Source organism: Plasmodium inui, assembly GCF_000524495.1.
Source record: "Plasmodium inui San Antonio 1 unplaced genomic scaffold supercont1.6, whole genome shotgun sequence".
In the NCBI taxonomy this organism is placed as follows: Eukaryota; Apicomplexa; class Aconoidasida; order Haemosporida; family Plasmodiidae; genus Plasmodium; species Plasmodium inui.
This window is the reverse complement of record NW_008481840.1, coordinates 1,165,731-1,179,042: the sequence shown is the minus strand read 5'-3', so window position 1 is coordinate 1,179,042 and position 13,312 is coordinate 1,165,731. Positions and strand designations below refer to the sequence as shown.

Sequence of the window (13,312 nt, the reverse complement as noted above, 5' to 3'; positions counted from 1 at the left end):
TCTAGCAAGAGAAAACACTTCTATATTACATATATGTACACCGTATTAATTTTCATTTGGGTGGTCCGCATGGAAATAACACTAAACAGAGGAAGAATCTAGAGAGCTCCGATAATTAATTTTTTAAACGCATAGTTGTTGTCCCTGCAGCTGCTGTCTCGCGCGGCGCACGAAGACACGAGAATTTAGGTACCTACATACTTATACACAGATATGTATGCATAGAAGAATGCTACCTGTAAGTATGCAAAAATCCTTTCCTCCTCGTATATATTTGCCTCATCATCAATGAAATAAGACCAATGAGGGAGGGGGAACATTCATTTCGCGGATAAAGAGGCCTAGAGTTTTTAAAACTGAAATGGCTAAATAGCTCGCAATGAATCCCCCCATATGGCACATTTAAATTTCTCCCTACAATGAGTTCCTGTCCAATTTGCACAACAAAAATTGTGCCATGTACATTTTTCTTTCTTTTCCAAAAAAGAAAAAAAAAAAAAAAAAGGATATATATACCTGTTGCGCCTGCTTTGACCGAAGAGAAAAAGGTTTCATTTGCACCTAACGCGTACTGTAAATGAATCGAGAAGGTGTTTGTGTCTGTTTGTGTGGGGAAGTACTCTGAACAAATGTCATGAATTCCTAATACCATATCATGATCGTTATATAAGCGCGGTTCATCTTTTCACCTGAAGTAAGACATTATTTAATAAAACCCTTTAAGTCATAGCATAGGAACTATAGGTGTAGAAGTATAGCGCGGCTTGGGTCCTACTAGTTCACCCTCTTGATCGTTCTCCTTGATGTGCTTCATATATACGTAGATACATGTGTACATGCATGCTAATGCGCATTGTTTCTCCGAAGTGTAAATGTTGGTCTGGCAGGTAAGCAGACTCTGAGAAGATAGGCATCTTCCTTGTATGAGCCGCCTGCTAATTTGAACTTCCCCTTCTCTGCCAATTTCAGATTGCAATTTCGTGATCATGCAGGTAATATAGCAGCCTGTGAGAGGAAAAAATTAAGAGAGTAACTCGTAATTTGATCATGAAAAAAGTCATTACTTAAGAAATTTCTTATCTTAAAATATTGCGCGTCACAGTTCTGAAAAAATAAGGATGACAATTACTACACCTTTTAACACCCTCACTCTCATTTGAAACAGAAAACTCTGCTGAACTTTATTAATATTATTATTACTATTATCTTATTTTTTTTTTTTCAGATAACACATTGCATAAGCTCGAACACTGAGATTCCCGGTGGGTGCTCTTCGGTCAAACAAATCCAAGTGTGAATTATGAAATTGTTGAAGAAAAGAAATAAATGCTTATCCTAATTATTTGTGATGTCCATGTCGAATGAATTAACTATTTTTTTAGCTTTCATAATGACTGTGCTTTCTAAATAGAACCAAGCCTACGACAGATATGGTTCACATATTAATGTTCCTGCAAATGTGGAGAAGCTGCTTGTGTAAGAGAAAAATAAAAACATTGTATTAGCTCTAACTGCAGTGCCACTTCGATTACCCAGGCACATGTTAACCTCTGCGAAAAAGAATCAAACTTAAGAGTGATATTATGCCGTATGTGCAAACTCCTGAAAAAATTCGTCACAAAAGAAGAATGACATCGTCACACATCTGAATAATTTTCCTTTTTTATGATAACAAATCGAAAGAGCCAAATACAGAGAAGAACACACCACATCATTTCTTAATTCAGTTATTATTCCATTCATTTAAATATGCCTCTCTAGATAGCAATTTTGTGTTCCGCCGAGAAATAGCAGGTTTTTTACTAAAGAATGAAACAATGTTTAGCTGCATATTTTTCCCCATCCCTCGCAATAGTGTAGAAAAAAGGTAGTCATTCAGTTGGATAATAAAGAATACAGCAAGAAAGTGCACACCTTTCAATGCTCTAAAGGGGGATTCTTTCCTTTTAATTACCCTTAGCAAGCGCCCTCGCGAATGTGTTAAAAGAGAATCATCCGTTTGAAGCGTTTCATAACCATTTCATAATTGTGAGAGTTCTTCAGCATAATGGATAACAATATGTTAATTTTTTCAAAGACAAAATTAATAATATAGACAGTGATGTATCTACGTATTTTATCTAGACTTCACAATTGACTAAGCACACAAAACGTATATCATTCTTGCAGAAACATGGCGAAATAGAATAGCGGTGAAATGAAAAAGGCGACAGGATAATTCACCCATAAAGGTCAATCTCAGGAAAGATATATACAAAGAAAAAAAAGAACGAATTAGAAAAAAAAAGACGATGCAGTATTGAAATTGGACCTATACTAGTGACATTAGTTTCTTTCAAAGGCGCCCACAAAAATTTGGACCTATTATATACAAATCTATCATTCATCCACGTTTTCGCAAACCAGAAAAGCGTATTATGCAAATACTTTTTAACTTCTAAACAGAACATTCCTAAACTAATAGTAAGTGCCTAAATTATAATTTGAAGGCTTCATAAGAATCACATTGGGAAATGGACCCGACTGCTCTCATCAATTAAAAGAGATCCAAATAGTCAAACAAAACTCTGTGTCCCTCCTTAAGAAATCTAGATATTTTCCCACCTCTTTTTTCTGCTCTATTTAGCTTTCTTCTCTTTTTTCCAAATACACGTTCGAATTGTTTTCTGTTTAAACGTTTCCGGTATTTCCAAGCTGCTATCATAGCAAAGCTACACACCAAAAGACAACAATAAAGGCATTTGAAGCAAAATAGAGCAAGGACTATAATTATCAATGTAACAATTGGGGCAAACGGCAGATAGTTTATCACTTTTACCATAAAGCTATCTCTCTTCACATTATATATTTTTTCTTCTCCGTAAAAATTCTTTAATTTTATATTTACACTATTCCTTTGGTGATTCCTTTGTCTCTGTAGATCTGCTTTGACATTCATCCATTCCTCCTCTCCTTGGGGTGCATGATCTCTATCCGTAGACCTCTTAGGTGTGTCCATATCTATATCGAATCCGTGTGTAGACCTTCCACTTTTAAAATCTCCCATGTCGCTGTCCAGATTAGTTTCTGAGCAATTATTACTGAAGCCGATTTTCGATAACTGATCATCTCCGTATAAACTATTTTCGCTAGTGGATAAATCTTTTTGGAAATTATTTTTTAAGGCAGCATTTAGCATTTCTTCGAATCCCTCTTCTACATGAGACAAATCTTCTCCTGACACATCATCTTCAGATATTCCATCCCTTAAGCCATCCCACATGGGGGTCTTGTTATTTAGCTCTCCTTGACATGCTACGGATTCTTCGCTGTCATAAAGGTCATCCTCGGATTCATTACTTGGTTCTAGAGATTCACTACTTGCTTCTAGAGATTCACTACCTGCTGCTAGGGATTCACTACTTGCTGATAGAGATCCATTACGTGCTGATAGAGATTCGCTACGTGCTGATAAAGATTCACTACTCGATGCTAAAGATTCATAGCTGCTCGTGGATGCCTCGTTGATTGCTAAATCAGATGTGGAGTTTTCGTTGTACCATATGTAAGATCCTTCTCGGTAAGCGCACTAAACAGAGGAGGAAAAGGAAGATGTTACGCAGACGGCGTAATGTATAGCCCACGCAGGAGCATATTATGTACAAGTCTATTTATTTTATAGACTGCCTATTTTTTTTTCTATTCATATTCCCATTCAGGCTCAGAAGCGTAGCACATTTCGTAAGGATCACAACCAGGGCTCCTCAACCACAGCTTATCTTACCTTAGTCGAACTCAGATATGCCAATAGGAAAATGGAACACAGGAAAACTTTCCTTAAACAAATGAAACCAATAACTATTCCTTTCATATGACATTTCCTTCAAGTTGGGACGTCAAAATGAAATAAAAAAATAAGTCGTCCCTTTTCTTTGTGGTAAAATAACTCCAATACACGGCTTAATACTTGATGGATTCAAAATAATCCCAAACACCTTTCCTTTTTTTTTTTTTTTATACCCATTAGTTAAATTATAACTTTTTTTTTCTTTTTTACTTTTCTAAAATTCGTTCTCGTGATAAAACAATTCAGAAAAAGAAAAAAAAAAACCCAAACCGCAAAATATAGAATTAACAAGATTCCATGGGGAAAACAAGTTTCTGTAGGTTGAAATATCTCCACGCCCCGATGCCACTTATTGTTACAAGGACTGTGATTTAAGATCAAAGCAAGGTGAGAATCTAGCATGTAAATCAAACTGCATGCATCGATAATATGATACATGCGTATAGTAACCATGATTGCGGATCCGTATATATGTAATTAGTTCTATACATAAAATCTTTCTTGCAATTTTTAATTATCTCTAGACAAGGTTCCATAAATAAATACAAAAGAATTTTTATATTTTTATTGCAATATTCTTATAACATTGGTGATAGTAGAACTCATATTATTGATGCTCGTTTGATCGCTATATTTATTTTCATGCTATATAGACTCTATTGCAGAAATGAGAGAAATATCACTTTTATTCCCCACGGGCCCATTGTATAGAATGAATTTACCTGTTGAAGATATTTTATTGAGTATGAAATTAAAACATAATATATTTATTACCTAATTATTCATCGAATTATTTATTACCCCGTTTCTGTCTCGTTCACCAACTGTTTAGTTTTAATTGACTGAAGGATATAGCAGTTTTTGTATTTATTAAAGATTAAATAAAAGTAATAAATAGAAGAAAAAAAGAAGTCCTATAATTTTTATGAACTATTCTATAGATATTCTCTCAAAAAAAATTCATCAATGAATAATATCAACTCCTGTAATATAATTACGAAGTATTACTTCTTGAAATTACTTCAAATATATATTCATAGAATTTTTGTGCTTGAAGAAATTTCATTATTAGTAGTACATAAGGATTTAGTACTACTAAAATTAAAATTTGGATGTAAGTATGTTTATCTTGCTAGGAATGGATCAAGATGTATACATATATATGTGTGATCATGGAAATATAGAATGTTACACATAGCCTGAAACATAGCCATATTAGTAAATATATAGATGAATATAACATCGTTCTAAGAAAGGAATACAGAAAAGGAGAAATTATAGGGAAGAAGAAGAAATATGTTTTCCAGATTAATAAAGAGTTCCATATTCATCCTGATAAAATATATCTTGTTCTATTCCCACCATATAATGCTCCATAAGAATTAGAAGGTATGCCAGAAATGTGTTGTTGATTGTGGCGCTCTATACGTATGCATATAATCGACCTGAGTAAAATCTTCCCGTTATATATGCATATATTCATATGTACGAAAACAGTACAGGTTTGTACCATTTAGCCAATGAGGACGATTTACGAATTTACATATCTCCACCCCGTTAACCATCATTTTCAGAGTATCTTTTCTGGACATCACCAGGAGGAACAGAAGGAATATGTTATCCTGAACTTCGCTTCCGAAGGAGCTCCCTTGCATAAAATTGACACCAGACAGAAGGCGCCTTTGTTTAAGAAGGTTAAAGGGCTAGGAAGTTAGAAGAATATTTTTTACATAATGATAAGGGAAATACGAATAAAATGAATTCCAAGGAAAAAGAAGACGTACCCCTTGGGAGATGACATGAGTATACATTACATGATAATTGTGTTGGAAAAAATTCTATTACCTCAACGAGAAGCGATACAGAAAAAATTGAAAGAGTGGGAAGAAAATTCCATAACAATGGTGGATCAATGAGAGAATCGACGTGGAAAAAAGTGAAAAATACTTTATTAGAAAACGGGTCAAACAGAAGAGAAAATGAGAGAAGCCCAGTAGAAAGTGAAAAAAGAAAAATAAAAAGACACACAAGGAAGACACGAAACACACTAGAATCATTGAAGCATAATATGTTGAACAACCCTTTCGTAAAAGAAATAATATTGAGCCAATTACAAGATATGTCATTAGGCAGAGACTTCAAAGCTGAATAGATATAAAAAGTATTAAACAGAAAATTGCCAATGGGTACGTTAGGTGGTGTAACCATGCTAAAAGAATTGGAAAATATTATAGTAGGAAATAAAGTAGTCAATGGGCCCAAATTAGAAGTTTTGAAAAAAATTATACTGAGCGATGAACTGATAGGGAACAGACCATCGGATCAGTTGAAAACATTTCTGTCTGACCTAATGAGTGATAATTCAAATTTAAAAGAAAAGGTGTGAATACCTAGACAAGACTATTTAAGTAAAGTTCCAGTGAATAATAAATGCATGTTGTTGGAGAAGAATGATTTGCTAGAAAGAATTAAAAAAGGAGGAAAGAATCTCTCTCCAAATAAAAGTAACTGAAATATAAGGAGGATGATACAATACCGCTTACCACGGAATCAATACAAGAAGCTAATACAACAGATGAAGTTGCTGTTAAACAAATATTCGCAGGAGAGCGAAAAATTGTTGCTCCAAAGGAACATGATTAAGAAGGGAAGGATGATTTACTTCAAGATAATTAATAATTGTTGCTGCGGTATTCAATATTCATTTGTCTGCCACCCTCAATGGCGTCCATATCAAGAGTGCTGAATCCAAGAGTTTAGTGAGCAGAGAGATATTTCCTCAAATACGCTTCACGTTATCTCCAATATGTAGAAAAAAATAACAGATTTCAGGGACTATGTAGTGAATATAGAATGAGGAAACTACAGTCGTCTGGATCAATTTGTGAATGAGTCCAAAGGAGGCTGAGGAAATTCCGTTTCCTTTACGACCTGTTCCATTGGGAGTGTTTACATTTGGAGTCCTTATGCCGGCACGTGTACCGTCTAAATTATTTCAGTTTATCCTCGTGTACTGAGACTTTTCTTATCTGGACTCCTTGTGTTTCTATTCTTGGCTCACTTCTGAATAGATACCTCTGGAAAACAGATAATTTTCCCTTGGTATTATGGATGGCTTAGGAAGCATATTACAGAAAATAGCAGACTACAATTATTATAGTATGCTATGTAGTTAAAGGGAAAAAAAAAGAAATGAAGATTCAGAAGACACTTGTGAAAACTTAAGAAGAATTTCTCCTAATAGAGAAAGGACTGATACGAACACAACATGATAATATTAATTTAAGAAAATGTCATGATAAGAGAGGGAAGATGGAATTATATGGAAAAAAAAGACCATTAACAGTCCACGAAAACTACATGCATATCCCTCTATTCTTCTAGAATATCGCTGTTAGAAATATGCCAATCATACTGAACGAATTTGTAGAGAAAATATGTTAAGTAATTACTGCGTGGATTATACAGAATGTTCATATATGAAATAAATGTTTAAATTATGGTTAATGCCAGAGGAAAATTTATTTAATCAAATACTACATTGATGTAGTGATTTACACACAAATTACCATCCAAGAGATGAATCGTATACAAATAGTGTCCATAATATGGCATCATAATATTAGGACATTGCGGGTGTGTACCTATACATCTAATTTAGGAACTACGCCGTCTAAGAAATGTGAATGGATAAGATTGTTCACATTCATGTTTGTGCTTCCTGTGTATAGATGGTAACAACATGAGTTCAACTTCTTGTATGCATGTCTAAAAGGACTACTAAAGTTCGTTTAGCATCTGAATTTCTTCTTTGTATTTTTTGGAAACGGGAGGACGAAAAATGGTCTTGGATATATTTCAGGATTACCCGCAGGAACATGTCTTACCAATAAGAGGGTGAAAACTGTTCACACTTTATCTTTGCATAAAATATATGTTTACAATGTGCAAAAATTTCATGTACATTAGAGTTTACTTCTGGCTTATGCTATCACCAACTTGTGGACATATAATTTATATACGTTCAAAAAATCTTCAAAACATGGAACATTGTAGGCATATAGTTACTGTTGCTTAGTGATACTATGAAAATGTTCTTTCCACAATAAGTGCGAAGTAATGGGCAAAAAGATAGTAACATACATTTGATTCAATTATATGTAGTTATATGATAACTTTAGACTCATCCAATGCATTATGGTAAGAACTAATTAGCATTCTCTAATATATCGTAGAATGTAAGACAAAACATGCACATTGCATAAAGTGAAAGAATACTCACACGATGTACGTATGTAAGACGATTTCTCCTATATTAATACAAAATGGATAAACACCATTTGAGAGTTATGTAATAAGGTTTCGAAAAATAAAGAAAGAGATCAATCCCCTTTTAAAGAGTTCTCTACCTTTAACATTTGGAGAAAGTTAATAAATTACATAAGGAGTTCTTATACGAAAAGGATATTTATAAGAGAAAATTGTGAATTCTTATATTTTAATGAATGTATACCATAAAAAAATGAGCGCGAAAATAACACGAACTTTGTAAATCTGGTACGAATACAGCAGTTATTTCTACTTCATATTTAACAGCTCTAATCGTGTTGAGAACCATATCAAACTTAAATATTTATTCGAACAACTCTTTAAATTTCTGACGTTTTAATTTGTATTCTTAACTTATAGAATGTTTAAACTGTGTGCACATACGTAATGCTTATAATAATTTATACATATCGTAGTGATCGCGCATTTTTTCGTACTTTCAGAAAACATTATACAGATGCCATGGAAAATAAGCAGCATATGTAACACGTGGCTAAAATCACTCATTAAAACAGGCATCGCCTTTAAATATTGCACATAATGTGTTCCACTACTGTTATAACCATAATGTCTGCCCAGGCAGAGGTATCTTATGGTTTCTAGTGAAATGTAACAATTTGTTTTGAAAGGATCTGTGTTGTATATGAAATAGGAAATATGTGTTGAGGATGACTTGTTGAAGATTTATTATTACTAATTGGAGCTTTGAATGTAATTTGTTTCACGATGTATGAAAGGTCTATGTAACTTCTGCATATACACACTCATCATATCTTTACATCTCAAAGTTGACTTCGTAGATGTTATCTCCAGAGTTAAAATCCATATTCGAATCTGTAATATCTGTTAATTCTTCCTAATTATTATTATCTGAATCTAAAAATTTTTCCACGTTATCATAAGCATATGAATCATGAAATGGACAATTATTATTATTGCCCTGCTTGGATCCGCTAGAAATGTATTTTTTAAAGAGTTTTGCAACCATGTGCAATCTGTTTCATTTTGTATATCAAATTCATCATGATATTTCAATAAACCGAAGTGATCATCAAGATGATCACTATCTAATAACACATCAATGTCTTTTCCCGGAATTTCATCTATCATTCATTCGTTAAATAGTTCTGCAGATGTCGTATAATTTGAGTCAAAAACATTCATTACCTTCTCTTCTGAAGTAGCATAAATTTCTATATATTCTTCAGGACCGCTACATCTGTTAGTACTATAGTGGCCTCCGTACCGAACGGCTCATTACTGCTTTTGTTCATGTTACATGTGTTTTCATAGACATAGGACTAGAATATAAGGGGTATATTTCATATTATAAATGATTATATTCTGCATGTACGTTCATATGAATTATATATTAAAATAGACATGTAAGTTGTAATGAACACGCGAAATTCTTCATAAATCTGTTTGTATCTAATTTCATGAGTATTTTCTCGAGTACATTTAGACAGGGAAACTGTGGAAACTTGTAACAAAAGAATGAAGTTCTACATGGTTTATCCTTCATGCTGGTTGCGTTCAACATTAATACACCACCCATATGGGAATAACGTAGAGTATAAAAGATTTTTTCATTTATAGCATCTAATAGTACTTGTATGATACTTTTATCTTTCTCGTAATATAATTATTTTCCTTTCTTCTTTTTTTAACTCCTGTTTCATACTTATTAGATAATACATGCAATATAGAAATTGTTGAGATACGTGCATGTAGAACAAAGTTATCTTCAATAAATACTTGTCCGTATAAGCTTAGTTTAGAGTGAATGAGAATTCCTGAAAATAATTTGAAGTGAGATGTATCATTAATACTTGTACGTACAGGAAATCTATTTTTAATGCATCTTCTAAAGGGAGCAGTTAAAATATAAGAAGATTATATGTAGCTTTGTAGTATATTGTGCTTTATAAGTACTTGTGATAAATTCGTTTTGACGGGTGGTTAAGTCTGTAATATTTGTTTTTTTTTTTATTTTTTTTTTGTTTCATTTACCCAAGTTGGTATCTTAAGAAACGTACTTTTTTATATACCACACGGGATTCTGCTGAAGACGCTGGATTCGTAGAATCAATGATGACATAATGAAATTACCCTTGCAGTTACTCGTATTCAGTATATATTTTCCCTCATAGTGCAGTGAATTCTACGGAAGTTATTATACCATCTTAATTCGTGCCGTTATGGCGTCGAGTGGAACTAGACGAAGTAAATGCTATTTGGATGCGTTGGTTTGTAGGCGCTAATCCTTCTCTACCACCGGCAATGGGGCACGCCGAATCGTACAGCATTTTGCGAACAGCTCTTAAGGGAGATATGCCCACAGGGTTATCAGGGACAAACGGTTCAAGGATTTTCAACTAAGGTCAAAAAATCATTCAGGGTGTAATTCAAAATATACTTCAGGGTACAATTCAAAACATAATTCGAAACATAATTCGAAACTTAATTCAAAACATAATTCAGAATGCAACACGAAGTCTAGTTCAAAATGTAATTCAAAATGAAAGAAAGACAATTCAAGAAATAGATATGGCCCCCCTTGGATGTGCGCACGGAAAGTGCCGTGAAGGAGCCCAGAAAAAATGTGTCACTAAGGAGGGCAGGCCCCATTTGAGAAGACATGGCATCAGGAACATCTCAACAGCTGACGACGCTTTGGCCAAGAATGAACTAGCAGGACGGGTGTGCGTTTTTCCAAGTTTCAGTGACATTTGGGAGGTGTTCATGTTATCAAAGGAGCAGAAGCACTCCTGTAACACCTCGGTTGACTTTCTTTCCATGCTCTGAGTAAAATAGGCCCACGACGCCCGCTTATATTTCAAGTACCGCTGAAATTCCCACCTGGCACATAGAATAGCATCACTAGCGAACTGCTTAATATTTTTCATTTCAAATTTCTCTCTTATCAATAACATCTTTATCATTTTATCGTGAACATATCTAAATTGGTTGTGTGCATACTCGGGGGGTACACAATAATTGTCAGCCAGGGCTATACATGTTTCTCGAACATCCTCCAACATCCAGATATATTTATTCCTTTCATGATCGTGAAAATAATTCCACACGAAAATCATCGTCGCAGCATCTACAGGTCCTTTTAATTGATCAATCTTCTCGTACAATTCTTCATCAGTCGTCTTTTGGGAGTCCTGATTTTTAAAAAGCATCACATTTTTGATCCGTGTTGTTTTTTCCTTTTCTGTCAGCACCTTGTCGTATTTTTTCCAGAAACTTCCTTTCATATCATTATATATTTCGGGAATCAGCAGGGAGCGATCTGTATCTACGCCACTATGTCCGTCTGCGTAAAGCGGCTCTTCCTCGTCCTCTGTTAAATAAGGTATTCTCAATTCTTTCACATCAGATCGAATACGTCCAGAGAGACTTCTGCAACTCCTGTCATTTGGCAAATTAAGAACTTTCTGATGATTATGGCTTGGCTCACCAGGGGAATGTACATTCTGCAGAAGTAGATGAGGGTAAATGATGTCTCTGGGGGAGCGTTACTGTTTTAGGAGTGTTCAGAAATCACTTCCTCTAACTGATGAAAGCAAAAGGACAAAGGCGAGTGGATTGGCAGAAAAAAAAAAAAGCAAGAGAAATAGGAAAAAAGAAATAGAACACCATTTCCCCTCTTACTAACCTGTATCAGGGCGTATAAACAGGACAAAGCCAGCGCGCAGAAAACGATGTCAGAAAAGGGTGAAAACCCGGAGGGTTTCCTCTCCTCCTTCATCGCTCGTAATTTTTTTCTGATACCCTAATGAATTCTTCTTTGGAGAGTCCTCCTTAAGTTGATGCTCCTTCCTAATTAGAAATGTTAGAGGGTACGCCAGTCTCAGCATTTGCGAATAACATTCGAGCCGTTTGTATTTGTTCCTTTCTGGAGATAGAAATTATTCTTCTGATTATTTCTGTTCCACAACACTCAGTGAGTTTTAAGAAATAATTTTTTCCTTTGCTTTACAGAAAGGAAAAGTTTCTGATTAGCGACGACTCAAAAAGGAAACATTTGTACAGTCCACATTTGAGGAAATTAAATATGATAAAATACAGCGGAGTGGGATAGCGACAACTCGTCTTATAGTCTGAGGGATATAAAATAGAAATAATTTTGACGGAACCCTGAGCAGAAAAATAAGTAATAAATAGGGGCTAAACTGTGGACGAATTCAGGAACTGTTCATACTTTTTTGGCATGCAAACATGCATGTTCAGAAAAACTGTCTAAAAATGTATGAACAATTCAGAAAAAAAAAAAAAAAAAGAACACTCGGGACGAACCCCTAAATATATATCTACCTGTCAAAGAATGAATTATACTAAACGTAATTGCATAAAATCCTTTTAAAATGGAAATGAAGCATCATTGAAATAGACAAACCAGTTTTTTTTGTCCTCTCCTATTACTTTGAGGCTCAATCTTAAGACAATAGAGCACATTTCTTCTTTTGCATATATATATATATTATGCATATGTTTACATGGTGACCATTCACTCCGCGTGGCGGAGAGACTCAGAGAAAAAGCGATGTTTATCACGGGCGCGTCATTAACGTCTCAAGAAAAAAACGTCTCGCACTTTGTGGTGGCTAAATACATTTTGACGTACATATAAATGAGCTTCGTGCACCGTTCCGATCCGATATGTAACCTGCAGCAAAACAGGAAAGAGAATTCTCTCCCTGGAAGGAGAAAATGCATCTTAAAAAAAAAAGCTACTCTTAAGGAAAAAAGGATTATACCATTCTTGCCATAAAAAGAAAAATTGACAAAACTGTTCAAAGGAATAAACATATAAGTTTGGTCAGATATCGGGACTCTTTCCTGATTTTATTTTCATTTTTCATCTGAGGAATCTAACAGTAAAGATATATATACCCCCTTTCTGAGAATTATTTTTTTTCGCATTCACTGGTGCCTATATCTTTGGACCTTGCAATAGCACTGTGGCCTTATTCTGGCCAGTTCCAGAATCATACGGTGGGGATGTATAAACCGGAATGTCTCTTTTTGCCAGTTCGGCCATCATTCTTGAAAGTCTTTTCTTGCATAAGATTTATTACTGGGAAAAGAGAAGAATGGAATAAAATGGAAGAGTAAGGAAAAAAAGCCGAACACCCGAGAATTCTT

The 13,312-nt window shown here is 34.5% G+C and overlaps 5 protein-coding genes across 5 annotated transcripts; 2 read left to right on the top strand and 3 right to left on the bottom strand.

The window, feature by feature from the left end:
* Nucleotides 1–2,536: 2,536 nt before the first annotated feature.
* C922_02030 (hypothetical protein) lies at nt 2,537–3,850 on the bottom strand (the record flags this gene model as incomplete). The annotated part of the gene is made up of 2 exons (XM_008817629.1): nt 2,537–3,568; nt 3,764–3,850. The coding sequence occupies 2 exons, from the start codon at nt 3,848–3,850 to the stop codon at nt 2,537–2,539; spliced, it is 1,119 nt and encodes a 372-aa protein (XP_008815851.1).
* Nucleotides 3,851–6,032: 2,182 nt separating this feature from the next.
* C922_02029 (hypothetical protein) lies at nt 6,033–6,212 on the top strand (the record flags this gene model as incomplete). Its single annotated transcript, XM_008817628.1, has 1 exon — nt 6,033–6,212. One exon carries the CDS (start codon nt 6,033–6,035, stop codon nt 6,210–6,212), a length of 180 nt encoding a protein of 59 aa, XP_008815850.1.
* A 138-nt stretch (nt 6,213–6,350) lies between these two features.
* C922_02028 (hypothetical protein) lies at nt 6,351–6,572 on the top strand (the record flags this gene model as incomplete). Its single annotated transcript, XM_008817627.1, has 1 exon — nt 6,351–6,572. The coding sequence occupies one exon, from the start codon at nt 6,351–6,353 to the stop codon at nt 6,570–6,572; it is 222 nt and encodes a 73-aa protein (XP_008815849.1).
* A 2,459-nt stretch (nt 6,573–9,031) lies between these two features.
* C922_02027 (hypothetical protein) lies at nt 9,032–9,265 on the bottom strand (the record flags this gene model as incomplete). Its single annotated transcript, XM_008817626.1, has 1 exon — nt 9,032–9,265. The coding sequence occupies one exon, from the start codon at nt 9,263–9,265 to the stop codon at nt 9,032–9,034; it is 234 nt and encodes a 77-aa protein (XP_008815848.1).
* A 1,427-nt stretch (nt 9,266–10,692) lies between these two features.
* C922_02026 (hypothetical protein) lies at nt 10,693–11,915 on the bottom strand (the record flags this gene model as incomplete). The annotated part of the gene is made up of 2 exons (XM_008817625.1): nt 10,693–11,640; nt 11,823–11,915. The coding sequence occupies 2 exons, from the start codon at nt 11,913–11,915 to the stop codon at nt 10,693–10,695; spliced, it is 1,041 nt and encodes a 346-aa protein (XP_008815847.1).
* Between the last annotated feature and the right edge of the window lie 1,397 nt (nt 11,916–13,312).